General features: G+C 37.3%; 4 protein-coding genes across 6 annotated transcripts; all 4 read right to left on the minus strand.

Moving 5' to 3' along the window:
• On the minus strand, positions 1-4,206 carry LOC118046522 (uncharacterized). Of its 3 annotated transcripts, none has more exons than XM_035055462.2 (5): positions 3,845-4,206; positions 1,260-1,358; positions 1,033-1,129; positions 540-714; positions 1-380 (listed from the first exon to the last, which is right to left on the minus strand). In XM_035055462.2, the coding sequence occupies exons 1-5, from the start codon at positions 3,863-3,865 to the stop codon at positions 320-322; spliced, it is 453 nt and encodes a 150-aa protein (XP_034911353.1). In that variant the 5' UTR covers positions 3,866-4,206; the 3' UTR covers positions 1-319. The 3 variants fall into 3 exon arrangements, with proteins under 3 accessions (XP_034911353.1, XP_073267937.1, XP_073267936.1); XM_073411836.1 differs by lacking the exon at positions 3,845-4,206 and adding an exon at positions 2,721-3,791; XM_073411835.1 differs by lacking the exon at positions 3,845-4,206 and adding an exon at positions 1,862-2,007.
• Positions 4,207-5,521: 1,315 nt separating this feature from the next.
• LOC118046521 (inactive leucine-rich repeat receptor-like serine/threonine-protein kinase At1g60630) lies at positions 5,522-11,197 on the minus strand. The gene is made up of 3 exons (XM_035055460.2): positions 10,203-11,197; positions 8,436-10,116; positions 5,522-6,304 (listed from the first exon to the last, which is right to left on the minus strand). The coding sequence occupies exons 2-3, from the start codon at positions 9,760-9,762 to the stop codon at positions 5,646-5,648; spliced, it is 1,986 nt and encodes a 661-aa protein (XP_034911351.1). The 5' UTR covers positions 9,763-10,116; positions 10,203-11,197; the 3' UTR covers positions 5,522-5,645.
• Positions 11,198-12,542: 1,345 nt separating this feature from the next.
• On the minus strand, positions 12,543-16,579 carry LOC118046520 (uncharacterized). Its single transcript, XM_035055459.2, has 5 exons — positions 16,106-16,579; positions 15,820-15,942; positions 15,100-15,199; positions 13,985-14,115; positions 12,543-13,174 (listed from the first exon to the last, which is right to left on the minus strand). The coding sequence occupies exons 1-5, from the start codon at positions 16,439-16,441 to the stop codon at positions 13,013-13,015; spliced, it is 852 nt and encodes a 283-aa protein (XP_034911350.1). The 5' UTR covers positions 16,442-16,579; the 3' UTR covers positions 12,543-13,012.
• A 1,970-nt stretch (positions 16,580-18,549) lies between these two features.
• On the minus strand, positions 18,550-25,064 carry LOC118046519 (uncharacterized). The gene is made up of 6 exons (XM_035055458.2): positions 23,575-25,064; positions 21,201-21,256; positions 20,877-21,107; positions 19,692-19,983; positions 19,227-19,423; positions 18,550-19,067 (listed from the first exon to the last, which is right to left on the minus strand). Exons 1-6 carry the CDS (start codon positions 24,802-24,804, stop codon positions 18,914-18,916), a joined length of 2,160 nt encoding a protein of 719 aa, XP_034911349.1. The 5' UTR covers positions 24,805-25,064; the 3' UTR covers positions 18,550-18,913.
• Positions 25,065-26,368: the final 1,304 nt, after the last annotated feature.

Raw genomic sequence — 26,368 nt, forward strand, 5'->3', positions numbered from 1 at the left:
TTAAGTAAGCAGTGATTTATTTTTCTTTGTTCGTTTGCAAGACGTCTACAACAATTAAGAAAAAAAAACAAGGACTAAAGAAGCTGTGTCATGGAGGACGCGCAGATCATAAATTTAATCTTTAACCACCAGCAGGTAGAGAGAAGCGTTTTACCGTCGAGTCTAGCAGGGAGCAGCAGGACAGCCCTCCTCCCAACAGTATTAATTGAAACAGCAGATGTAAATTAAAAGGAGGATACAGTTGATCCATGTGGACCATTTCTTTGTCTCTTTGGCTTCGCGTGCAGGACGATCGTCCTTTCTACCAGCCCTCCGTGCATTAAGTGCTTCTATTAATGGCGAGGGTAAAGTATATGAGCATCAGTGTGCCCATGCTGGACCTGAAACCAACAATCACGAGTATCAATAAGTCTCACACAAGGGAAACTGCTGCTTGTGCAGTGTATGAGATTCAAGAAGAACAGACAGAGTAACTAAGATATTTTTTAAGATGAAACTTCAGAAGAATCTGAAAATCTAATCATGGGATATATACTCACATGGTTGCAAATATGAAAAGGATCTTCCGAGGACTAATTGCCATTAACCGGTTAAACCTCTTGTTCCATCCGTCGGCCGGGTCTGCGAGATTAGGGCCGCCAGGGGTTGTTAGGGAGGGACCGAGTGCTTTATTGGTGGCTAGTTGCTGCTTCAAAGGATCCAGCTGAGAGCTCCCTGCCACAAAATATGCAGGAAACATAATTCATGTGCTAAGCACCAAACACTTCTTTTCTGTCATGCCATGTCTTTGAGAATTAACAGAAAAGGGCTAGCTAGGATATTTGGGGATGTTTAAGTTAGCTTCCCAGCCAAGAACAAGTGAAAACCTATCAAGTCATCAAACTAAAGTATAATGGCTTCGTTCACATGTTCCTTGGCTTCTAGCTTCTCAGTTGTTATATTCTAATCTGCCACTTCACCCACACGCGCAAGCTGATACCCATGGATCCATGTAGAGAGTATGGAGCATAATTAGGAATCACATCTGCGTACCTTTTATGAGGAGTTTCTTCGCTGGTTCATCAATGCCTTCGTCTTCATTACCAGTCCATCGTTCTGCTCGGTAAGACCATTTTCGAGACAGTGCTCTCTACAAGCAAGTCAAGAAACAGCAAATAATGTCATGTTCATCAACAACAACAAAAAATTGCTCTATGTGCATGAAATTAAAAGACAGAAAATGATAGATTTTGGAATTGACAAAAGGACATGCTGCTCACTGTCATTTTTGGGCTCCCATTGTTCCTATCTGATGGCTGTGCAAGACTCTCCATGTCCAACACAACGAAAGCAGTTTTATCCAAAGTTGCAGCATCAGTCTGTGGACATAGCATCTCTTCATTGGTCAAACAATTAAACTTTATGAAGACATGCAAATTACTAGTAAATTCACTCTTCGATGATGTTGGCCAGCCAAATTATCTTCGGAATCCCAAATGCAGCAGTGGGAGAAAGAGAGCAAAATATCCAAGGAGTTTTCACATGCTTTCTATGATCATTTATAGTTCAGTGAGTGAAGCAAAACCAGAAAAACAAGCCCGTGAGTCCACATCTATTATCAGGGACGCGCTATAGACCAAAAGCTCCATATTCCCTTAAACCACACAAACTTCGCAAGTAAAAGTAGCAAAATCTTGAAACAGTTTATTGACGTGATTTTATCATAGAATACCAAAACTGATATGAATAATTTTTATTATAAACTGAAGTGCTAGTAGATTGGAATGCCATTAGAAATGCAAAATACAGAACGATCAAAAGAAGCAGAAAAGGAGAAGAGAGAAGAAAGCAGTAAACTGGCACGCTCTAGAAATGATGTTACCGCTGTTCCCATTAACACTATCAAGAGGTTTCAGCGTTCTCCTCTTGTTCATGGAGCCTGTGTCATCCCCACTCTTCTAACTTTATAAACACTTAACGAGGTGTTTAGTAAGAAAAATCTTGTATTTTTTATTGCTTAAATAGAAGCTTTTTCCACTCCGAAATACAGGGGCATGCTTTTTGAGATGCAAGTGGACATGATTAATTTTCAAGAAAATAAAAAAAGAATAATCTTGATTTTAATTTTATTAGTTGCAAAACTATCAATGATACATGCTCACCTTAATATCTATTATAATAATCTCAATATTAATCACTCACCTCCTCAACCTTTGTATCTACAAATATAAATGACATCCTTTTTATTAGAAGTGCCTCGTAATTTTTTTATCAGAAATATGCATATAATTATGGACATTTATGTATCTTATCAACTATACACTGTTCATAACGTGATAAAAATACATAGACAATTATGGACAATTATCTTATCAGTTACCAAGGAGGGATTTTGGTTGAGATTCTGTACGCACAGGCTCGAATCTCGCAGTGTGGAAAACAACATGCCTAAAGTAAATTCGGAGAAGGATGAACTTGTTATTAATTAATCAATAAGAAAACACAGTAACGAAACTAACCCAGATCTCTCCAAGACCTGGGATTATAATAGTAAGAGGTTAATTGGTGGATGGGTTGAAACACAGCAAACTGGGAATAATATAGAAAATGTCCCTTTTGATAAGGCCTCGTGCTTGAGAAAAGGAAAGCAACCTTGAAGCAATGGAGCTCGAACAGTAATGGCGAGCATGTTGTCACCCCATAAAATCAGGGTCAAATACTGAAGAGAAGAAGGTAATTACCATTGGCAATTAATTTTCATTCTTGAAGAATAAAAAATGGCATTAGAGGCCTAATCCAGCTGAGCACAATAGAATAAGCTTGCAGGCAACACTTCATTTAGCTGCCACCTACTCTTTCTAGGGCCACCCGCCATGCAATGTGAGAAAACCGAGGCACCAGAGATTTATTAATTCAATGTGAGAAAATGACACAAGTTGAGAATCAATCTGGAAAAAAAAAGAGTTTGAGGATAATCATGTTTTTGTACACGACTGATATCCTTAACCACGATTGTTTAGTCAAATATATTTTACAAATTAATTAATCTTAATGAATTAAAATATAAAAGCGGATTTATTGGTTAAAAAGCACGAAATGAAGATGATGGTGGCGAGCAGTGACGAGGCAGAAGTCGAAAGTGGTCCTTGATGGGCTGGGCTAGAGATGGGTCACCCAGACAACTACGACTCTTGAACGTGATGGCGTGGCCTAAAGCTGTCCAATATTATTATTTTTTCCAAGTAGTTCCTCGTTTTGGTACTCCACGGGATATCTGCTGTAGCTCTCCACACAAAAAAGATTCCCCTGCCCCTGCTGGCATGTCTCTCTCTTTCGCCTTCGACGCACGAACGAGATCCGAAATTTAATATAATAGTATATATTTTACAAAAATAAAATCCCCACTCACACTCGTAAACGCCAGCACCCCCGAACATCTCTTGCTTTTGGTAAACTTTTTGCGAGTTCATGGCTGGATTTTGTTTGTTGTGCCTCGTGGGGTACTTTTTTTCCCCTTTTTCGAGAGATTCTACTGTTAAGTCGAAAAAGAAGCAGGACTCGAGGAACTGGTTAATCAAGCTTTTCCAACAACTACCCTAGATGGTGTGCCAACCCTGGCCATGGCTATGTCATCTGGCTCGTTGGTTTTTTTTTCTTCAAAAAAGGATAAAATGCAAGGAATTTAACAGCACGATAGTACCGATTGTGTGTTAGTTTAAGATATATGAAAAATAAAAGCCAGTGCAAACCGAAAAAACAGAGAAAGAGACGAAATCTTGAATGGAGAGGAAACGCATGGAAGATTAGAAGCTGGAATTGTATGTAAGATTAAGAAACGAAGAACTAAGAGAGGTTGCATGAGTACCTGCACGGGCAACTCCTCCATTGCAGATTAAGGTGGAAGCAGAGCCCAGAAGCCAAGAGATTACAGAGCCCCCGCCACTGTTAAGTACTGGTCAAGCAAACGGAGAGGGAGAATATGTATGTATATAGCACACTCTCTTGGGTCTTGGAAGAAGCAAACTCTTGTCTCTCTCTGCTCTTTCAGGAAGGAGGGGAGAAGGAGCTGTTGAGAAAGAACATCAATCTTTTTTTCCTGCATCTTCCATGATAGGCTACCGATTACTGTATGATATATTGATGTTAAAAAAGAAGAAAAGTGATGTTTATATGATGTTGAAGCTTGGCTGTTTCTTATTAGTTTACTAGTGATTCCTAATCTCTCTCACTCCCTCAATTCTCTCGAGTTTTTTACTCTAAAGCTCTTGTTTGACCCGTGACATTTTTTCTGTCGCGGCGTTGCCTTTTTTTATTTATTTTTAAAGGCAAATGTTTATAAAGTTCCATGTCTTTTTATCACTGTTATTACACCTCTCACGGTATACAATTCAACCTGAGATACACTTTTCTTGGGACAGCTCTTAAAATAAATTAGGTGAACGGTGACTTTAATGTGCTCTACATAATTTTTTTAAGTATTTTTTTATTTAGAATTATATTAAAATAGTACTTAAAAAAATTAATATTAGAACATCAAATTAATTAAATATATCTATATAATAATAATAATTTAAAACTAAAAAAACCAAAGAGAATTCATATGATCTAACTTAAACGCACTTATTGATTTAATACTATCATTTCCGCCATCGAGGATTTATATGATTCTCTAAATGACAATATTGTAAATAATATATATATATATATATATAGAAAAATTTCCTGACAGTCAGCATCTGATATTAACACGCGATTTATCCTCAAAGAAGCAAAGGAAAAGGCGATAGAGCTAAGAAAAACAAAATTAAATACAGAACTCGTTACATGTTTCTGTGATGCATTTTAACCTAAGTGTTAATGGTTGGCTGTTCGAAATCTGAATCCATTTAGTTCTTCTGGATGGACATGGATTCTAACTCCCATAAAAAATCCCATTTGTTTTTCATTCCAAAAAATATTTTTTAAAAATATATATATTTTATTTTAAATTAATATTTTATATATTTTAATATGCTGATATTAAAATAATTTAATATCAGGCTGTATAATTTGACGGTGCAGGTAGGGGTAGTATGGCCATTTCACAAAGGGATCGCTTGGGTGATTACACAATCCACCAGAAAGCCCAGCAGCCCACCATGAATCCCACAACGCGAGCCTTTCCATTTTAATGACCAAGCCTCATGCTTAATTACTCTATTTTAGAGTCTTGAATTGCCAAATGTATTCGTCTTCTCCATGTATTCCTCCATAAATCCTTTGAATGTATTGAAGGAAGTAATGCAATGAAGAACAGCAAAAGATGGAGTGAATTGTGATTCCATTCAAGAAAGAATTAGGTGGTAACCAAACAGTATCTATCGTCAAAGAGAAGCAATCGCTCTTCAAAATACAACCTTTCATGACCATGGGAATGGGGCCCAGAAAACAGTGGTGATAAAATCTGCCCAGCTGAATAGGACAGTTACTATCTTATCACCATCCTCAACAACCCCTTCAACAAATGTCAGAGCACATTATGTAACTTAAGAACTTCTATGGCTGCAAGCTAACTAAACCAAATATTGAAGATGGGAAACTTTACAAGATTGTACTCTACAAATGCCTAGTTGAAGATTCAAGAATACATGTTTTTCCAAATTAAAGCCGCCATGATTACCAAACGCTCAAATGCTCAAATGTTCTTCTCTAGGCAAGCTCTGAACGGTATCTGACCATCTTCCAGGTGAATGGTCACTGCTATTAGAGGAAACTCGAGTCTCTGCCCTTGCATCTCTGATCATCCTAAAGACGTCACTCATTGACGGCCGGTTATCTGGTGTGAGTGAGACACAAGCCATTGCAATGTTTACAAGAGCCTGGAGTTTCTCCTCTGCTGCCTCATTACCCGAGGCAGGGTCATCTCCGGACTCGGTCTCTTCCTCGCGTACTGACCGAACCCACCTAGGAATATCTGGACCATGCTCTTGAACAAGGTCCTGGAAGGGAGTCTTGCCAGTAAGAAGTTCCAATAGGAGCACACCAAAGCTGTATACATCAGCTGGTTGGGTGGATGGTTTTCGTACGTCTCGTATCTCGGGGGCTCTGTAGAACAGAGAAGTGGCACTGGGTTCCTCCAGTGAGTCTGGATTTTGGAACATGGTAAGACCATAGTCAGTAAGGCAGGACTCAAATTCAGGGCCTAAGAGGACATTGGAGGATTTCAAATTCCCATGGGTTAACCCAGGGTTCTGGTGGATATAGAGTAGTCCAGTTGCCAAGTCCTCAGCTATTTTGAGACACGAAGTCCAGTGAAGTGGCTTCCCACCGCCTGGAGTTCTAGTTCCTGTAAAAGAATTCAGAAAATGTTAATGCAGGATACTAAAAGAATTCTCCTAATACAACAGGAAATGCAGATGACAACTTTGCATTAGAGTTTCTATGAGCTGAGACACATTACAAGGAAAGAAACTCATGATTTTTATGCAGAAAGTTTATTGCAGGGAAACAAAAGAGGCCTTTTATTGATGAATGTTCCAGGTTGATTCGGAATCGCAGTTGCTTCCAGTCCAATAAAATACTACTTAAACCTTTGAACATCTGGTTGCGACTAATTTGTTAGCATTATAAATATTTTCAGTTCTCAAATCCAGCCAGGACTCATAATGTCAACCTTCCAAGACCAAATGTGCATCCAAGCAGCAATTTCAAAAGCATACTAGTTTGTGAGTCAACAATTATTGGGGTTAGCAAGAAAGGAAAGGAAGCAAACATGTCATATTAACTTTAGGGTTTAGGAACATAAATTTAAAGACTTTTTGACCAAAAACAAATAAATTTAAATATGTTTTTGTTTATAATTATCTGAAGAAAAAATTGTCGGGAAATGGCATCATCACAATCTATAAAAACAAGTATTAGCTAACAATGTAACATGAACGGAGGATATATTTAGCTTAGCGGTACTCTCTTGAAGGAGAGGTACATTTGGACACCATAACCATGCAAGAACACAGTAAACCAAAAGGCAAGCTGGAGTCAACAGACACATGCGGCACATGCGGGTATCAGAGTATGTTGTCAATTTTAAAGCGTAAACTTTTTCGAGATTGAGTTTCTTACTGTTGAAAAAAAACTGTCCTTATTTACCTAAATCTCTAGCAAAATGATAAAAAGATATTGGTGGCTACTATTGTTTTTGATTTATCAACTACAGCATTAATATTTTCAAAGACCAGACCCCATCTGGCCATCCCCGTAAGATTCTCTCCCTCTTTCTCATTATAATGAAGTTGTTTTTCAAATATTTTAAAAAATATATATTTTTAATCTTTTAAAATTTATTTTTAACATGACACATCAAAACCATCTAAAAAAAATCAAACAAAACAAATTCAAGATTTTTGAAAACACCGTTTCTGCTGCAAAAACAATCATGCAAAAAAGTCTAGAATGCCTATAGCTATTTTGGTCGATCCTAATTATACCGATGCTCAAAGAATATTGACCCATGTTTGAATTATAGCAATATTGATCATTTTGACAAATCTCTCTCCAGGCATTTTACTCCATGTTCAGTTCAAAGTTAATAATGATTGATCAGATGATCTCCAAAAAGTTTGAGTTAGCAGCACTGGAAAAGCATGTTAGCCTTGTCTTTTTTCTCTTTTCTTTCTTTTGTTGTGTTGTCTCCCTCATTCTTCTTCGGTTTTCAATGAATGGCCGCTCGCTCCACCAGCTCATTTTCCTGGCAACTTTCCAGGGAGACAGAGTACACAAACGAGGGGCCACAGCTGCATGGGAGGAGATCTGACGGTTGAGGTGTTTAGATGAGCCACGTGTGCCAGTCTACATTTTTATTCTTGTTTAATTTCCTTGACCTCCTCCAGAGTATCTGACTCCATTAAATACAGTAGAATAGAGCTCCTCCTTTATGGCACTGTGTCTTTACTCGACCTTAGAAATTATAAACACAATCTATCTATGACCAAGAAAATCGAGGGCCAAGCCAAGAATGGAAAATGTGGCAGGTGGGAAAAGCACAGCACATGACATGATTTGAATCGAGGGAGGGGAACATGCTACCCCATTTTGCTGTTGGCGCTCATCTCACCCTTTTCTTATGTGAATATTATTAATGAGCAATGCATTGAAGGCTAAGAATGATTAGCTGAAATTGATTATTTTTTGTGTTTAAAAAGTGTTTTTAAATAATAATAAAATACCCTGGAAAACAATCATTACTTGTCACATTCAAACCTCAAATCAAAAAACCATTTATTCCAGCCAGAACTTGTTTAACATTCAACAGACTGGACCGTTAAACATTGCTCTTACCAGGCAACTAGAAGCAAAACACAAAGGAAGAAGAACCAAAGGAAAGAGGAGTAAAATAATTGATCAAATCAGAGAAATAATCATTACTGATTTAAACTAATTAATTGGAAAATAAACAAAGAGTGATTTAAGCGACGTACCGTGGAGGAGAGAAAAGAGACTGCCGTTGGGGAAATAATCATATACAATTAGCCTTTCCTCCTTAGCCTGGAAATAAGCTCTGAGGGGGACTAAGCTGGGATGCCTTAGCCTACCAAGCAAGTCCATGTGTCTCCTAAACTCCTCGAGCCTCGGATATCTTGCATCTTTTAACCTTTTAACAGTCACGATGAACCCAGACTCCATCACAGCTTTGTAGGTACTCCCTATAGTACCCCTCCCCAAAGTCTCAGCTGACGCCTTCAATAAATCCTCCAAGCTGTAACTCATCTGCTGATCCCCTGCACCCAAGAACACCAAACTCCCTAAACCCTCACTCTCCCACGAAAACCCCCCTTGTCTTCCACCATTATTACCACCCATGCCACCTACACCTCCTGATGCTTCTCCTCCCCTTTCAACCCCGACAACCCCTTTGTTTCTCTCTTCTACCATTGATGGCCCTTCTTTCTTGTTGCCATTCTTGAAACAAAAACAGCATACCAAAAGTAGACAAGTTATAAGAAACACAAACCCACCGGCAGTTGCTGCTACAATCTTGATTGTCTTGCTACGTTTGGACGTTGGTTTTGAAGATGGATAGGTTGGACTTAAAGATGGTCCGAAATTTAGATTGTTGCAAGGGTTCTGAATCTGTACACCACAAAGATTGAGATTACCAATGAAAGAGGGTGTATTGAACCTAATCAACGGTGGGGTCACGGGAATTTGACCAGAGAGTTTATTGTTAGACACATTGAAGAATCTTAGACTGGTTTGGTTCAAAGGAGGAATTGCTCCAGTGAAGTTATTATCTTCCAAGTAAAGAACATACAAACGACTTAGTTTGAGGATTGACACTGGGATTGGACCAGAGATTTGGTTTTGAGCTAAGACTATGACTTTTAAACGGTGTAGGCCTGTAATGGAATCTGGGAAATCACCAGAGAAGTTATTGCTGTCAAGGAAGAGAGATTTGAGATTGACAAGGCCAGAAAGATTTGGGATTTGACCTGAAAGTGAGTTCCCTTTGACGCTCAAGACTCGAAGTTGGTCTAGTTGATTCAGGATTTTGGCATCCAGAGTACCATTCAGGTTTTGGTACTCTACAACAAGCTTTGTGACCCTTCCATTCTTGCATTCTTTGACACCTTGCCATTTGCACACATTGGTTCCATGTTGCCATGGGAGGGAGTTTAAAGGATCAATGGCTGATTTGAGGGTTAACAGGGCCTCAGCATCGCCTGATCTAACAGGACAAAGAAGAGAAACAACAGTGAAGTATAACAATGAGAAGAGAAAAGGGTACCTTGAAACCAGAGGTTCCATCTTAATCCTTGAATTGGATGTTTTTTTTCTGGAAGTCGACTCTAAAATAGAATGGAGGGTTAATTTTTTTGTTCTTGTTTCCGAAAACAGCTGAAGGATATTAAAACCTCCAAAAACACCGAATCTTTGATGTGCTTGCCTTGTAGTAGTCCTTGTAGCAAAATCTCTCCAAAGACCCAGAAGGCCAAAATCACTTTCAAGTCCTGTTTTTGGCGCTTCTTAATTGGAAATACCACAACACAAATTACTTTTAAAACACCAAATCTTCAAGATCTGCATATCACCAGAAGACTCGAACTTGAAAAACCATCTTCATCAACGAAGATGCGCCAAGAAGTTGTCATTTTCCATAGACTGCATTAAAACAATTAGACAGCTTTGAAACAAATTTTTCAAGCAGAAACATGCAGGCAGGCAGTAATGGAAGCTCGTCTACTCACTCATTGGGGATTTAAGGCCAAATAACGCCTCATTGGTGAATTTAAGTCTGAGGTTCAATCAAAGTAAGACACAGGGACTGACCATTTGACATCGTTTCTCCAACTCTTTGCTTTGAACTGCTTGCAAAACTCACGGACACAACAGCTTAGCCTTCACGTGAGCTGAACTCAGAACTTGCAGACTAGAAAATAGTAAATCTTCCTTTCCTCTCTGATTTCTGGAACTACGAATAATATAATTCCCAAATGGCATTATTGAACAGAGGAAAATTACAATAATGCATCTATTTTTATCTTTATTCCTTTTCTGTTCAATTTATTGGGCTGCTCAAAACCCATAACCCCGTTATTTAAAAAAAAAAAATGTTGAAACTTTGATGTGATGAGATCCAACGTGAACTCCCTCAGCTCCTCTTTCACCTAAACTTTAGTGAATCAGCCTCGAAATGCAAAACCCAATTCAATAAGCAACCACCCCATTTGCTTTCTTTGCCTCAAAAATCAAACCAAGCAGTACTAGTGCAACCAGAGAAGAAGTGTGTTTCAAGTGAAAGAAAAAAAAAGACTTTTTTTTTTGTGTGGTAGGTGATGAAGATGAAGCAGCTGGGAAATCAATAAAACACGAAATTATGAATGAATGATACAAAGCTAAGAAAGCCCAACCCTCTCCCTCCCAGATGTCATATAGATCTATCTGTAATATCTTGTAGCCTGTTCTTATTAATTGTAGCAACTCCACGAAAAGTAAATGGTGTGGCGTGGTCTGGTGGTAATAATTCAAGAGTGAGTGTATGTGTGTACGTATGAATGTGTAAATGGGAGCGGTAGGCCAGCTGAGTACAAGAGAAAAGGAAGAGCCTTATACTTCACGATGCTTACAGTTAAGAGTCTCGAGAAATGGGTGAGGGAATTGAAGGCAGGCAAAAGGATGGAGACATGCTCTGTAGACAGTGATAAATTCGGAGTTAACTAGAAATGTGGCAGCATTAAATGGGAGTCAAGGGGGTGGCATGACGTAGTTGAGCTCACGTTATGGCTTTTATGTCTTGGTTCGCTGGTGCAATCCCAATACTATAGACTGCTAGTGGTAGCAACAGTTTTTCTTCTTCTTCTTCTGTTTTTTTTAGCACGATTGTATTTATGCTTTAAAATTATTATTTCAAATAAAAAAAAAATTTAAAAATTAATTATTATCACACTTCCAAACATAACATCTTCTTAATTGCGTGGATAGATGGATATCAAGTCTTTCTAATTGCAAGCTGTCACGCTGAATTTTATTTGACAACCAAGGTGATAGATGATTTTGGACCAAGATTACGATTTGCTAGGGTAGACAGTCCCGGCGATGTTGCCTGAAATCTAGGCCGAAGACGTTGATCGCGCAACCATGTTGAACGGGTCCTTTGCATTCCTTCCTTCTTCGCTGTATATGCTATTATTTTGGAAAACAGTGACTTCTTCTGATATTTTAAAACTTAGCTGTTTTCTAGTTTATTTTTATTTTTATTTTTTTCCTTAAAAGTACATTTTGTTTTAATTTGATAGCCGAGACCAACCTCTAAATTTAACCATGATTTAGACTAAATTGGGGTGGGGCCAGAATTAGAGCCATGTTTGAGTCACCTAAGTTTTGAGTCTAAACTCTAACTGCTTTGAACTCAGTCTCAAATTACACCTCAAGCGCCCTGGACCAGGTTCTGATCAAACATCCTGACATGAACCCGACCAAACTCGGTTTAAAACTCAAGCACACCAAACCAAAATCCAAGGCTCCTCGAATCCCCTAAATCCACCCTCATCTCAATCCTAAGAACCTCTGTCCCAAATCGAACCCTAGACCCCTAATATATGGTCCCATCTTGAATTTTGAACACATCAGAACCGCTCTCGACTAGAACCTCCGAGCCCTGAACTCGATCTTGTCTTAAAACACCACACTGTAAGGCCTAGTTCTAGCTTACACCTCGATCTCATCCTATAGCTTGAACCCCAAACATCTCAGATCAATTCCTAATCTGAACCACAGCTCATTGGACCCATCATAGTCAAAAACCTGTGTGCCTCAAATCCTATTCTGGTCAAAACCCTAGCATCAGTCCCAGACCAAATCTTGGACATCACGATCCATGTCCAGACCTGAACCCTCATTGTCAATTTCCTCGCTTTTTAACCAGCTTGGCCCTTAAAACATATGACAAAAGTATTAAAAACTAGTTTGAAAACTTGAAATCACTTTTTTTTTTTTTTTTCAAAACTTGTTTGCCATTTTTTCAAAAGAAAAATAAACAAGTTTTTGTATTTAAAAAAAAAAAAAAAAGAATTGAAAACAAAAGATGAAAACTACATCACACAACTCACGAGATTTTTAGGCTGGAATTATGGTGTTTGTTATTTTTATTTAAGTTTTATATCTAGATGCAATTAATTCTGTTATTAAGAAATATTTTAAATTTCAATCTTAAATTGGTATGATGAAGGTAAGTACTTCCATAAATTGAAAATGCTCCCACTTGCATTCAAGGAAACATGATAAAATTATTCTCTGCAAGTCTAACAAATGGTGACGAGTAACGACGACCAGTCAAACATATGACAAAATATACTTTTTTTGTTTTTTGGAAAATAGCACTGATCTCTTGCGTTCGCTATTCAAAGAACCATGTTGGTCCAGCCCATTAATCAATCAATTAGTCATTAAATGAAAAAAAAAAAAAAAAAAAAGAGCTATCTATAAAACAATTAACAATACTATAAAACAGCCCGTTGTCTTTAAATGCGTAAGACGAACCAAATAAACAGCTTGAATGCTATGACTGGGCCCGAGCTGCAGCTCTTTCTAGTGCCCTCAACCTGTTAGCTTCCATGCGAGCTTTCTGTTCTTCTGAGATCGAAACCTCATTGGAGCAGCTAGCTCCATTAATTTCATTTGGTAAGTCCATGTCCCTCCTGTCCAAGGTCTGAGTTGGTTCCTGTAATTAAAATGACCATCATACATTATTAAATATAGCCATAGTTCATACATTCTCCTCATTCTTTTTAAGCCTAGATCATTGGTAACATACCACCTGAGGAAACAACAATCCACTCCAGGACTCTTAATCAAAGTTTATATGAGTTGGCAGCCATAGTTCTTAAACTTAAACTAATGATTTTGTTGGCTCTTGGATTGAAGAAATATGCATGCACCACAAACACTGAGCAAGATAGAATGGAGAATCTGACTGGTAAAACAGACACCTAAGTTCTTAGGAACTCGGGTGAAACAAATAACAAGGTAAGAAATACCATAACCCTCTTTAATCCTCTTTGTTTTTGCAATAAATCCAGCCTAGCAAAAGAATCTACAAGATGGAAATCCACCCACAAATACACCCAAGAGAAACAGAAGCATAGATCTTGATATGGATTTCCTCAAGTTTTAAGGTGATTCTTTTTTCTAGTGAATTCAAAAAAACCATGGTGAATGTCAGGCTTATCTTCCTTTCCTCTTTGTTCTAAATCACAACCAAGCTATGTCATTTAAAACAAGGAACAAATCAGGATCTCATGGCAAATCTTTCAATTAATGTTATCCATAGGCTATTACCAAAAATAATAATTAGCATTAAAATTAGTGAATCTTTGAGAACAACAAGAAACATTAGAATTATATATTTGATTATGCTATCCACTAAATGAAATATCAATTGCACAAGTTCCTCTTTTCTGACAAACAAAGAGAACCACAGATGAGAGGAAATAAATAACCTTGGAAAAACTTTGAATGAAATAGCACTTACTTCAGCAGCCCAATCATAAACTTCATGAAGCATGTCTTCTGGTAAACCATCCACATCGTGGTTCTTTGAAAGTGGATCTTCCCCATTATGAGTTACCTCAGAGTTCAAGCCCTCATCAGGTGTAGATAGATCTAAGAGAATTCAACAAGGACATGAGAACCGCACTAAGGTATAAAAACAAAAGCATCTTATGTTGGCAGCAGTACTTAATCAGATGCTTGAGCTCAGTCAAGTGTCAAACAGGTGCGGGTTTTATGAACTATTTCTTGCCAAAATGTTGAGCAAAGAATACAAGTCAGATCTCAAGTTCAATAAGGAACAATCAAGCCAATAAACTATTCTGTTTATAGCCCCAAAGAGAAAATCAGACACGATATCCTAACTTGATTGAAAAAAATGAAATGCATCTCTAGAGTATAACAGCAACCCTTTAATTGGCAGCATGATAGGTAATGTTAAATGGCTTAATTATATGGGAAAGTATCAAGCATCCAAACATGAGACAGATTCGACTCTGGAGAGGAATCCCTTCATGCACTAATATTAAACAACGGGACTGTCACTAAATTCTCTCAAAAACCCATTTCAAAGGGAGCATTATCATATAGTGACTCCTTTTTTCTTTTTTTTTTGCTCTGGCCAGGATTGATCGGCACCCAAAGGTAGTCTAGCTGGTTTAGAGGGCCATTTTTCTGCCAGAATGCTCTAGAACATAGTGCCGACTGCTTGTTGCTTACATGTGGAACAGGAAAATTGGTAGCCTAGCTCTGAGAATGTTGCAATGTTGTGAGTTATATCAAGAAATTTCTAAAGAGCAATGACAGAGGGAAGTTAGGCAAGTCCAACATAACAAAAATGCAACTTCACCCATAAAAATTCTAAAAGCCAACAAGAAACTTAATTTTTTCTTTTCATTTACATTTTTTTATTGGATGAACGGTTGCACATTCACCTATGATGTTATCCATTTCTAAGGGACCATAATAACCATAGAATAAATCATGTCCCTTCAAAGGTATACAGAGTACGTTTTGGTTCAAGGAAAAACAACCCAATAAATATGCAAAGATAAGTGAGACCAAAATGCGTCTGTAACAGCAAGACAGCCAGCATACCATGCTCAACATTTGCACTGACATGTTCAGTTAAGGATTCACGCAACTTTGTTGGATCCCCTCCACTGGCAACTCTCTCTCTCAATTCTCGAACACACATCTGCTCAAAATAGTGCAAAAAATTAATATGAGAAGATTCATGGAAGTTGTCTGTGTGCATATATATTCGTGCTTTGTATGTTCTGTTGCCCAACACCTTCCACAAAAGGTCCTTAAGCAAATCATCAGAAAGACAGGATCTCCTAATATGCTACTTTGGCTATAATTTTAAGATCAGTGCCTGCCTTAAATTCATCTTAATTAAGGAAGAACCACACGACAAACTCAATTTTTTTGTTCATTTATTCAAGCATGTAATTTTATTTATTTATTTCAGAGGGGGTGTACCAAAAGAAAACCCTCTGGTAGCTTTTATAAAGTTTACGCTACAGTCCCACAAAAAACATCTAGTGCATGTCAAGTCATACTTAGAACAATGTCAAATTTCTTACATTGTTTATGATATGATCTGCGTTAAGCATGGGCATTCACTTTACATTTACAATGATTAAACTTATGGTAAATGGCATTCATTTTTTCTTTGAAAAACAATGATATGTGTGTGTTGTCACGATACCCATATTCAGTATCTACATGTTAATAAGCTTATGTAAATCATCTGCTATGGTCTAAAAATACCATTTTGGGCTCAATCTATTTTTCCAAAAAGAACTTTCTTACCTTTGCACGTTTCGTAGCGGCAACTTGCTCCACCTTATGTACAAATTGATCAAATGAATAATAAGGCAGCAAACGAGAGTGCCATTCACTGTATAAACCGATCAAGTTTCCCAGATCACTGACCTACAAAACAGAACAAAAATAATTGAACTTGAATAAAATAAAATCGAGAATGAAGTTAAATAACCATCAGACAACTAAAGGTAAAGGGTTGCAAATATGAAAATAAAATATTTAATTGATGCTTGCTTGAAATTGATCAAAATTGCTAAAATCGAAATGGTACCTCGTGCCCGCGGCCACGATACTTGAAGTTGCGAGGAAAGTGGCGAAGAATGAAGCCAAGCCCATTATCCTCCCCGAGTAGAAGCTCGGGTGTGAGCTTTGGCCTACTTCTTGGCACTTTCTTCGGCTTCTCTGCTGCTTTTTCCGGTTTTGAGTTGCTACCACTGTAATAATTACTGTTATTGCTGCTGCTATTGTTATTAGGAGGGAAAGATCTGGGAGAATTGGAATTGGTGCTAGGGTTAGGGTTAGGGTTTGAATCTGGGCAGTCACGGGACCAGTGGCCTGGACGTCCACACTTGTAACAACCAGTCGGTGCTGCGTTTGTCTTCTCCATTTTTACGACCTTCGATCAGTTAAATTTTTTGTCTCCGCTTCCTCTTCCGTTTCTGTGCTTTGTATTTATTTTCTTTTTCCTTTTTTCATTTTGGCGGGAACACAGGGCGGGAAATGTTTTTGGTTCTAGAGGAGGGAATCAGTTTGGGACCTTTGGGTAGCGTCACGTGTAATTTTATTTAGAGAAATTAACATCCTGTAAATTTAAATTTATACTTATCGGATTTTAAAAAGTTATACTTTGCATTTTAAACTTTACGATTTTCAAAAAAAAAATCAATAGAAATTACTTGATTATATATAAATTTATTTTTTGTTTTTTTTTAATAATTAAAAAATCCCTGAGCCTATTAAAATTACAAAAACTGTTCACCCATCTTCTTATCCTAAACACCAAGACTAGTAGCCACCTTCCCTTATATTTGACCCCTCGGCCCACCATTTTACAGCTGGTTAATATAATAGTTCATGATTATTTTTTAAATAAATTTTTGTATTAAAATATATATTAATAATGTTTTTTTATTTTTAAAAAAATTATTTTGTATATTAAAATAATTTAAAAATACTAAAAATATATTAATTTAAAGTTAATAAAAATAATTTTAAATTTTTAAAAATATTTTTAACACACAAAAACATAATTAATCTACAGCACAACAGTTCACCATTTACTAATGGATTTACACGCATTTTCTTAAAAATGCAAATGCAAGCTTCCACGTCTGGTACTGTCAGTGGTGAATATCAACATACTGGAGAAAATTACGCGAGGGTGTAGGGTTTTATTTGCCTATAGTCGCGGAGCTATCAAGGCCCGATATTGCAAGTGAGCTCAAATTATTTTTGCAGCGCCATCGACTCCCTCCTGGTAAAGATTCAAGAGCTGAGATCACTGAAATGGTGGCTTCCAAATTCTTGTGATAATCTGCAGATTTGTTGTCTTAGTATATGGCTTGCAAGGTTTATGGGCCTTGTCCTGATGGTTGGAGCCTTAGCCAGAGGTTGATTTTGCGTGGATGAGAGCCTCTGCCCAGAAGAAGATGCCTTGCAAAGTCTGTTCCAAAAGTGGATCCCTATCGTTTTTTGTGTTTTCAAAACCTGTTAGTGAAGAGATTTTAACTTGGACAGGAAATTTGAGTGCTTGAGTAAAAGAAATTGAGTGAGTGGAGGAATTAGAACGATTTGATATCTGGAACTTTTTCTATGTGTGCGTGGAATTCAAGATCAATAGCGCGGACAGTGAAGCCATGTTTAGCAACAGTCTCATAATCCACACTCAAAATCCCAACCTTTTCTCGCCACGAGATTCAAGTACCTCAAATTCTTCATTTATGCAAGTGCATTAAAGCAACCGCACAATAATTCCCATAACCTGGCCAGGAATTCTCGCAACACCACCTGGTCGGCCAGCCCTACTTTATTATAATCTCATAGCAATAATTAACGTCCACAGATGCACAGAACATTGATCAACCTACCACATGTTGCCACTTGCCAGCCTCGTAACTGTATTGGGCACTGGCGTTACTGTTCCAGGCTCTTAGGTTTTTGGGCTTCTCCCTGGTTTTTCGGATGGGCCCATTGAGAGATATGTTTAGGCGATGCAGTTCGATGACCAGAAAACGGTCATAAACGAGGCTTCTTCCTTACGCGAGACCTGCAAAATAAAGTTCTTTGCTGGAGGCGTGGAATCGACTTGAGGTAAATATTTATGAGGAAAATTGTGCAGGGGCGTAGAAAATATCATGACTAGGAGAGAGCAGGTTAGACGGTGTTTATAAATTGGTACTCCTGAATTTCCTCAATCAAACGGAAAAGCAACTTTTATAATGCTGTATCAAGCACGTAAGAGAACATTCTTTTTGTTGTCGAAATGTAAGGGCTCTTTTGACTCGAGATCAAGGAGGTACTGGTAATGAACCTTGCCTTGCAAGAAGTAGCCTATTTTGATTTCCTTGGCTCCTTGCTTATTGCAGAGCAGTGAAGGGCTGAAGGCCCGGAGGGGATTGCTGTTATGATTTTTCCTATTGCAACCACCATGAAAGCAGGGGAAAATATTAAAAAATAATATAAATCATATCTTAAAATCTCATCCAACAACTTAAATTATTGGGGGAATGAACTTGAAAATATGAAAGCTAATTGCGGAAAGTTTGAGTATTCCAGCACTATCACTTTCCTTTCAAAGTGTATCAAGAATGTTTTGCACTTAGAAACAAACACAAGTGACAACAGTGGTTTCTACTGTCACCATGGTTTACACTTCTTGTAAATCAATAATTTTCCTATATTCTTCTGATTTCAGATCTCTGAACATGGCAAGGTAATGTTTCCCTATATTCTTCTGATTTTCAAACCTCTGATCATGGCAAGGTAACGGGTTTCGAATTTTATGGTATTATATACAGATATTCCTGGCCAGTGCAGTTCCTCTCTACCAAAATCTCCAGACAACGGCACTCTGGGATACTTAAGCATTGATAGACCAATCATAATCTTGGTACACAATGTTAACAGGCCCCCCGTCTCCCAAAAGATGCGTCAGTAGACCTGCTTTTGTTGCGTCCAAGTAGTTGATAATCCACCTCATAATCTCTTTCTCTTGCCCAAAATCACCACTGAACCTGCAGACCAAAAGTTTACAGATCATACATTTGATAATTTTGACCTGAGATGCAATGAATGTGCATGATTACCATACCACATCACTTGGAAACATCTAAGTCCTAGTAACTTTTAATGAAAATAAAAGGCACAGAGTAAGTAGGCACTCCATTGCTCACCACTTGATAATCCGTGTAAGGTAAACTGTCCTCTTTTCCAAGTCCACCTTAATTCCATTGCTTTGGAAGAATTCTCTTGTAGCGCATCTCAATTCAGCTTCAATTCCTTGGGGTGTGAAAAACCTCACTGTGGGGCTTGATCTTGTGCCATTGCAGAGCCCGAAATGAATTAATGGATTCACTTTAGGAAGAACGACCTGCCATTTCGGAGATGGTTCAAGTTCTTAGCCATTGTCTCATTTAAATACATGCAAGTTTACTTCAAAGGTCAGCTCATCTCTCTCGTTCTTTGGAACTCAACGAGTAAGAGTGTTTGAGGCAAGCTTGATCTTTCAAAAGGAAAATAGTGTACAGTTTGAAAGTTACTATTGCATTGCTAGAAATCAGGTTCACATTCAAAGACGTGCCAAAATAAAAAATAAACAAAGTTTAGCAGATATAGCCAACCTCAGCTGAAATTTTTACCTCTAAGCGTTTGTCACCGGTGCCGAAAGGCTTTACTAATGAGTAGGGAGATCTTCTGTTGCTCCTGAGAACTCCGTTCTTAATTGTATTTAGGGAGTAGGGAGATCCTCCTACAATGTATTGAAAGTCGGAATAGAAGGATCTCCTATCAATTGCCCCTTCTGGACATCCCACTCTAATTACAGCGTGGATGACCATGGCATTGTGCAAATTCAAGAAGAAAGCCAGTTTCTCATCTTGTGACAGCTTTAGGAGATCCACCCTGTGAAGATCTTGAGCCAAATTGACATATCTGCATTCATAGATGGACAGAAATGAACTTAGAGAAGCTAAAGTGACTCGGAACATTAACTGCCAAAGAACAAGTGGGTATATCTGCATTGTAGCAGAACCTAACAATATCTCGGTACACGCTAAGATTTCATTGATGCTGATCCTGTGCAAATTTTCCTTTCAAGGAAATGAACACTCAGAGTAGGAGAACTATGTTGATAAGTTTACATATGTTTTTTCTTTGTATAATATGGCACAATACCACTTAAGTCGAATATAAAAGGACATGTGTGATTATGGAAGTCTTGTAAATCTGCACATAGAAACATAAGTATATAGGTATTTCAATCCACGTATATATGAATGAATCATTTCAGTCTGGGCTATAATTGTGACTTTTTTAGCCATTGAAACCAAAACCAAACATAGTGAAGAGTAAAAACAAAATGAACCAAACTGAGACTGGAGTGTTTAACTTCAGATAAATTTCGTAATTTTCTTTTGGATTGGATGATCACCTATAAGTATACCATTTATATTCCCGTCCCTTTGAATGATTATGCTAAAACAGTCCTCTTCCCTATCATTCTGCCATTCAATTTGACCATTCATATTCTACCTTCCCTCTTTCCGATGTTCTTTATGGGCGACCTTTACTTGAATCCTTTTTATACACACAAGAATCTCTCCTTGTAAACCTCCATGCCACCTTGTGTGAGCTATTCCATAAATTGAACTAAGTCGTTTAACTTAATTAGATACCTATGAATGACAATTGGAGCTCTTTTTGCAGAAATTGGAAAGGTGATGGACTGCTAAATAAGATCTTCCTTTCCAGCAGGACGTGTGAGATTGGAAGCACAATAATAGATGGAATAAAAGTAAAACCAGTGAGAAACGACAACAGCGTACCTTCGGAATTCCTCGCTTTTGCTGATGCCGGCATAATCAACAAGGCACCTGTCATCAGAGGCATATGACTCTAGTATTGCAGACATTATCTTGTTGAGCCTTTGTCCAACCACAACGGCGGGCTTAGGCTCACCGTCGTTGGTAGACCCTCTAAAATTGTGGCATTTGGGAATAAATGGTTCATGCTCAATGAAACGATAATAATGGTTCCCATCTTCAAAATCATTTGCCCTACAAGTACATTGAAAATAAAACAAACTGTTAAAAATTATGTTGACCAATAACTATTGCACTCACCACTCATACAGGAGACAAACTTCTTACCCAAAAACATGATGAATGAAGTGCTTCCTGGCCAACTGCTTACCAATCTCAACAGCCTACATATGATTTCATAAGAAAGGCAATTAGCATCAATGTAAGAAAGAAACTCTAAAATTCAAAGTGGTGGGAGCCGCAACCTTGTCCATCTAGTTGCCTTCACTTGTTATTTGATTATGCACCAATAATGACGCAAAGTACTTCACAAAATGGAGCGTGCAAAACCAGAAACAAGAACTAATTTCTTTTCATTGCCTTTTTCATTCAATTAAATTTATTTATTTTTCCATTGCCTTCTTCATTTGGAAAATTTTCAAGTTCTTTGCATTCTATGGTCAGCAATGTAAAACGAGAGAATCCCATCTCTTCTTTGCTCTTTTCTTTTTTTTTCTTAACAGCCTTGGAAATTAATTTAATTCCAAATGTTAAATCAATTTTTTTTAATTTGGAATTTTTTTAGGGTATTGATTTGAATTTTAAATAGAATTTAATTGCTAAAAAAGAATCAAAAGTAAATCAAAGGAACCCTCTTATTCACTATCGTATTTCTTCTTGAAATTGACATTAAAAAATAATATTCTAAAAATATTCTTAATAACACAGACTCTATTTTTTACAAAACCCTCCACCGTCTCTTTCCTTCCTTTTCTAACCCCCCACAGTCTCTTCTAACACCTTCTTTCATATCTTTCCTTCCTTTTCTAACCCCCACAGTCTCTTCTAACACCTTTTTTTCATATCGTAGGATTGAAACTTCAGCTATCACAAAAGTTTTTGGGGAACTCCTGTAAGAACAAACATTTTTCCTATAAATTATTGTATTTTCTTTTACATAATTTTTTTTATCCTTTTTCTGGTTTATAATTTAAATCTGTTATTGTATCTTGTTCTTCTCTTTACTGGGTATGTTAATTTTAGTAAGAAAAATAGATACCAATGGAAGCTTCTTAGTTTTGATGGTTTTGATTCCAGTCTAGAAGTAGAGATCATCTTCTTTTTCTTATTGTAACTGTGTTAGTTCACAAAAGACCTATAAAAAGGAGAACTTTCAAGTTTCAAATGTTGGAAAAAAGGCGGAATTTGGGGCTACGGAAGGAAAGGCATAAAGACGTGCCCAACATCATAAAAGCAACTCTGCCTTTTCCTTTTCACCAGAAGGATAACGGATAGAGTTTGGGTGGAGCGGATCCAACGTCTGGGAGTGGTCTCTGTCATGATTCGCAAGGGAGTGGGACCACTCAAGAAGCTCCCTGGTGATGGTTTCAGCCTCTGAGGGCTTTTTACTAGCTTTTCAATCTTAAGACGTTGGGTTGGTCTGCTAACCCAAAAGATCAATAAAAACTCAAAAGCCTTAAACGTAATGCGAGCCCACCTGGTCAATAATTTTTTTATAGTATATAAAAAGAACAAAATAGAGGCAGAGGTCAGAGGTATGAATTATCTGAAAGATTAGCAATTGTCCGTGTATGTCCACTTTTCGTATTTACAAGTTACTGGTTATTTTGGTACGTGTATCCCTGTATTTATCAAAACAATAACTCTAAATTTATTTAATGTAACTAACTTATATAGAGATTATGAAAATACCATATTCTTCTTCTTCTTTCCGTTTAAAATGATAATTCTAATTTGTTAACAACTTCATTGTTTTTTAAAATGTTTTTTATTTTTTTTCAAAATATTTTAAATAAAATATTATAAATAAAAAAATAAAATTTAAGAAACTTTAGTTTGGACAGCTCTATTAAACAGGTAGCTATGTATCAAAAGGAGTCAACCAAAGATACTAATCCCGGATTTTTTGGGATTATTTTTCCTGCACCAACTATTATTCACCGAATAATTATCATTTTTTTGAATGACCAAAGAGTATTCTCGGATGGAGTCCATTTAACATGATGTGACTGCATTTGCGTGCCCATATTGGCAATTACCGGCAAATACAAGCCTTAATCATGTCGTTTACCAGGATCAGTGAACCCTACTGCAATATACTACCAGCACTAATACCTAATTTAAGTGTGAGATTAATCAAATCATTTATTTATTTTCAACTAACAAGGTGGTTAACCTCCCTCCACAATCTGCGTGTTCGGAATGATTGGTGTCTGCTTCCTTAAATTGGAAAAGTAGAGACACCACCAACTCTGACTTGATTTTCTCTCCCCAATCCACAAAAACAACATGTCTATTATCGTCATTTCCAACTTAAACTAACATTAATTATCTTCCCAAGTATTTCCCTTCTCTCCGCTAATATATTAGTCAGAATCAGACTAGTCAAAGCTTAAACAAAAAGAAAGTCAAACTAGAATTTAGCAGTACCACAAAACTAGCAAAGCTAAGATACGTTAAACGACAGCGTATTTATACGTACCTTCTTCCTGCCGCAATCGAAGTGGTGAATGATCACCTCGACCATCTCATTCCCAGCAAAACAATTCTTAACAATCTTCATCTTCATCAGACGGTCCTGAATTGGTAATTTCTGCCTCAAAACCTTCACTATCCCAACCATCTCGTCCGTTGGTTCCTCCTCGTGATCATCAAATCCATACACCGGTGGTGCCGGCGCATTCCCTGAACATTTCTTCGCTAGCATCTCCTTCAACCTCTGCTCAAAACCTCCACTGTTTCTCAACGAATTCAAAGCCACCAAACCACCAAACAATTTCTCGTTGAAAAATATCTGCGGCACTTGAGAATTTCCGGTTCTCTCAATCAACTCTTTCTCTCTTTGCCGATACACGTCAATGTTGATTTCAACAAACTTTAATCCTCTCTCTCTAAAAAACGAACGGACCGCGGTGCAGTCTCTGCAATTTGACCTTGAAAAGAAACTTATCCGTCCTTTAATCTGTTCCTCTTCGTCGTCCTTTTTGAGCTTCACTGTAACTTTGAGTCCCGATATGTTGAGCCTTGTCACGCCTGAGTCGAATGAGTTCACCTTATGATTCATGTTATAATCATCACCGTCATCGGACTTGACAAAGGAAAACCCTTTTGAAATCGATGCTGATAAGCTGCTGCTTCTCTCCTTGATGAATTTTCCGATGGACGGCATGTCGACGACCGTGAAACTATTAGACCATGATTTGGATCGGGTTACAACGTCGTCGTTTTGTCGTGGGGAAGGCGTAGATGAAGGTGAGAGACCTGGAGGTGCCTCTGGCTTTGGGAGATGAATATCAGGCTGGATTACTTGTATATAGCCGTTGACTTTGGGTGAAACGGCTATAATATTATCGTCATTCTCTTCTTTCTCCACGTGATTTCCGGTTGATGTGAGTCTTTCAACGGCATCGTCTGAAGACGATATCTCGGTTGCTGAATCTTGTTCCTCCTCCTCCATCTCTATTTCGCAGAAACCGTCTTCTTGTTGATACTTTTCTGCAGGTTTGATATCTCCAGCTGGATCATCGTAGTTAGAATCTGAGTTTGAATTTGGAGAGGGATGGACGGATTTGGAGAGATTCTCCTTTGCCAATCCTGTTTGAATAATCCCCTTAACGAGATTTCCATCAGCAACTCCATTTGCCTCTGCTACGTTAATTCCTAATTTCTCTTGGGCATCAGCCTTGATCAGTTCTCCGTTTGTTAACTCCATTTCGGTAGCACCAAAGAAGAGAAAAAAAAAACGAGAAAATATTGTTTTCTATGGACACAAAGGCATAAGATGTATTTTGGAGGGAGGGGGGATTTTGATGAGGTGGGGGTTGAAGAGAGCGCTGTAACCGCAGGGGTTTTGTGGATGGAGGATATATATATGGGGAGGGAGGGGGGAGGTTTAACAAATCAAATGCAGTATCATTTTAAAATTCATTAAAAAATTAAGACAAACTACAAGAAGAAGAAGAGGTCAAATACACGGTGACACTCTCTCTCTCTCTCTCTCTCTCTCTCTCTCTCTCTCTCTCTCTCTCTCTCTTCCTTTGAAATAGGATATTTTCATATGATTTTAAAAGTAACTCTTTCCCAATTAATCCCTCGTATGGAGTGTATGACCATATTTACTACGGCGGTGATTGTGATAGTATTAGATGTAATTTTTAAAGTGGTTTTTTAAAAAATATATTAAAATAATATTTTTTATTTTAAAATTTTATTTTTAATATTAATATATTAAATTGATAAAAAAAAAACATTCAAAAAATTAATTTTAAACAAAAACAATTTAAAATTTTATAAAACTTGTTACTCAAATTAGATTTTATACCCCAACTTAGAAGTTGATAGGTATATACTCGGTTGAATTGGGTAAGTTATTTCAAGTTAATTTAATTGGTTATTTTTTAAAAAAAATCATGTTAATAATTTTTAGAAAAATAAAAAAAAAAATCAAATTAGGTTATTATTAATTTGTAAGGTTAATTAAGTCAACCATGAATTAGCAAGACGCAGGTTAGGAATTTGGTATATTTATTATTGATAGTATTTGATAGTTATAGAATTTAATCTCAATAACATAAAAAATATCCAGATATTAATTATTTTTATTTTACTTACGAGCTAGTATTGATATTTCCTTCTTTAAAAAAGTTTCGAGTTAATTTATTACCAAAAAAAACAATCTACCAGTTTTTGGGTTGAGACCTGGCCGAGCCAGTTATATCAGTTGAGCAGATGAGAATAAAATTAAGATAAAAACAGATGTTTTCTTGTTAGAGCTACAATCACAAAGTTACCTCATAGCTGGCTGATGATAATATAGAGTGGCCCCACAGGAACAGTAGTCAAAGGACAAACTGAATATTCTTGTTGCGCTGGCTAAAGATACCCTTCCACGTTATCTGACTTGGCGAGGATGGGACCGGTCTATTTTTTTTGTGATCGGAAGAAAAGGGCTTCCGTGTAATTTGGCTTCGTTGCCATCCATTACTGTTAAATTAAATAGTGATGTGTTTAGAAACGTGGAAGGAATTATTTTTTAAAATATCTTTTATTATAAATATATTAAAATAATATTTTTTTAATTTTATTTTTAATATCAATAAAAATAAATAAATTTTAACCAATCTTTATTTAGACCCCAATCCCAATCAAGAACAAGGCTTCGTTGATATAGTCCAGCCTATGTCATGGCGCAAACATGTTTGGAAGCTGTGGTGTGGTGTAGTGTTGGTATCTACTTGTGATTTGGGATCCAATTGGCTCGTGGATTGTACTCTAAT

Source organism: Populus alba, chromosome 10 (genome assembly GCF_005239225.2).
Source record: "Populus alba chromosome 10, ASM523922v2, whole genome shotgun sequence".
NCBI lineage: Eukaryota > Viridiplantae > Streptophyta > Magnoliopsida > Malpighiales > Salicaceae > Populus > Populus alba.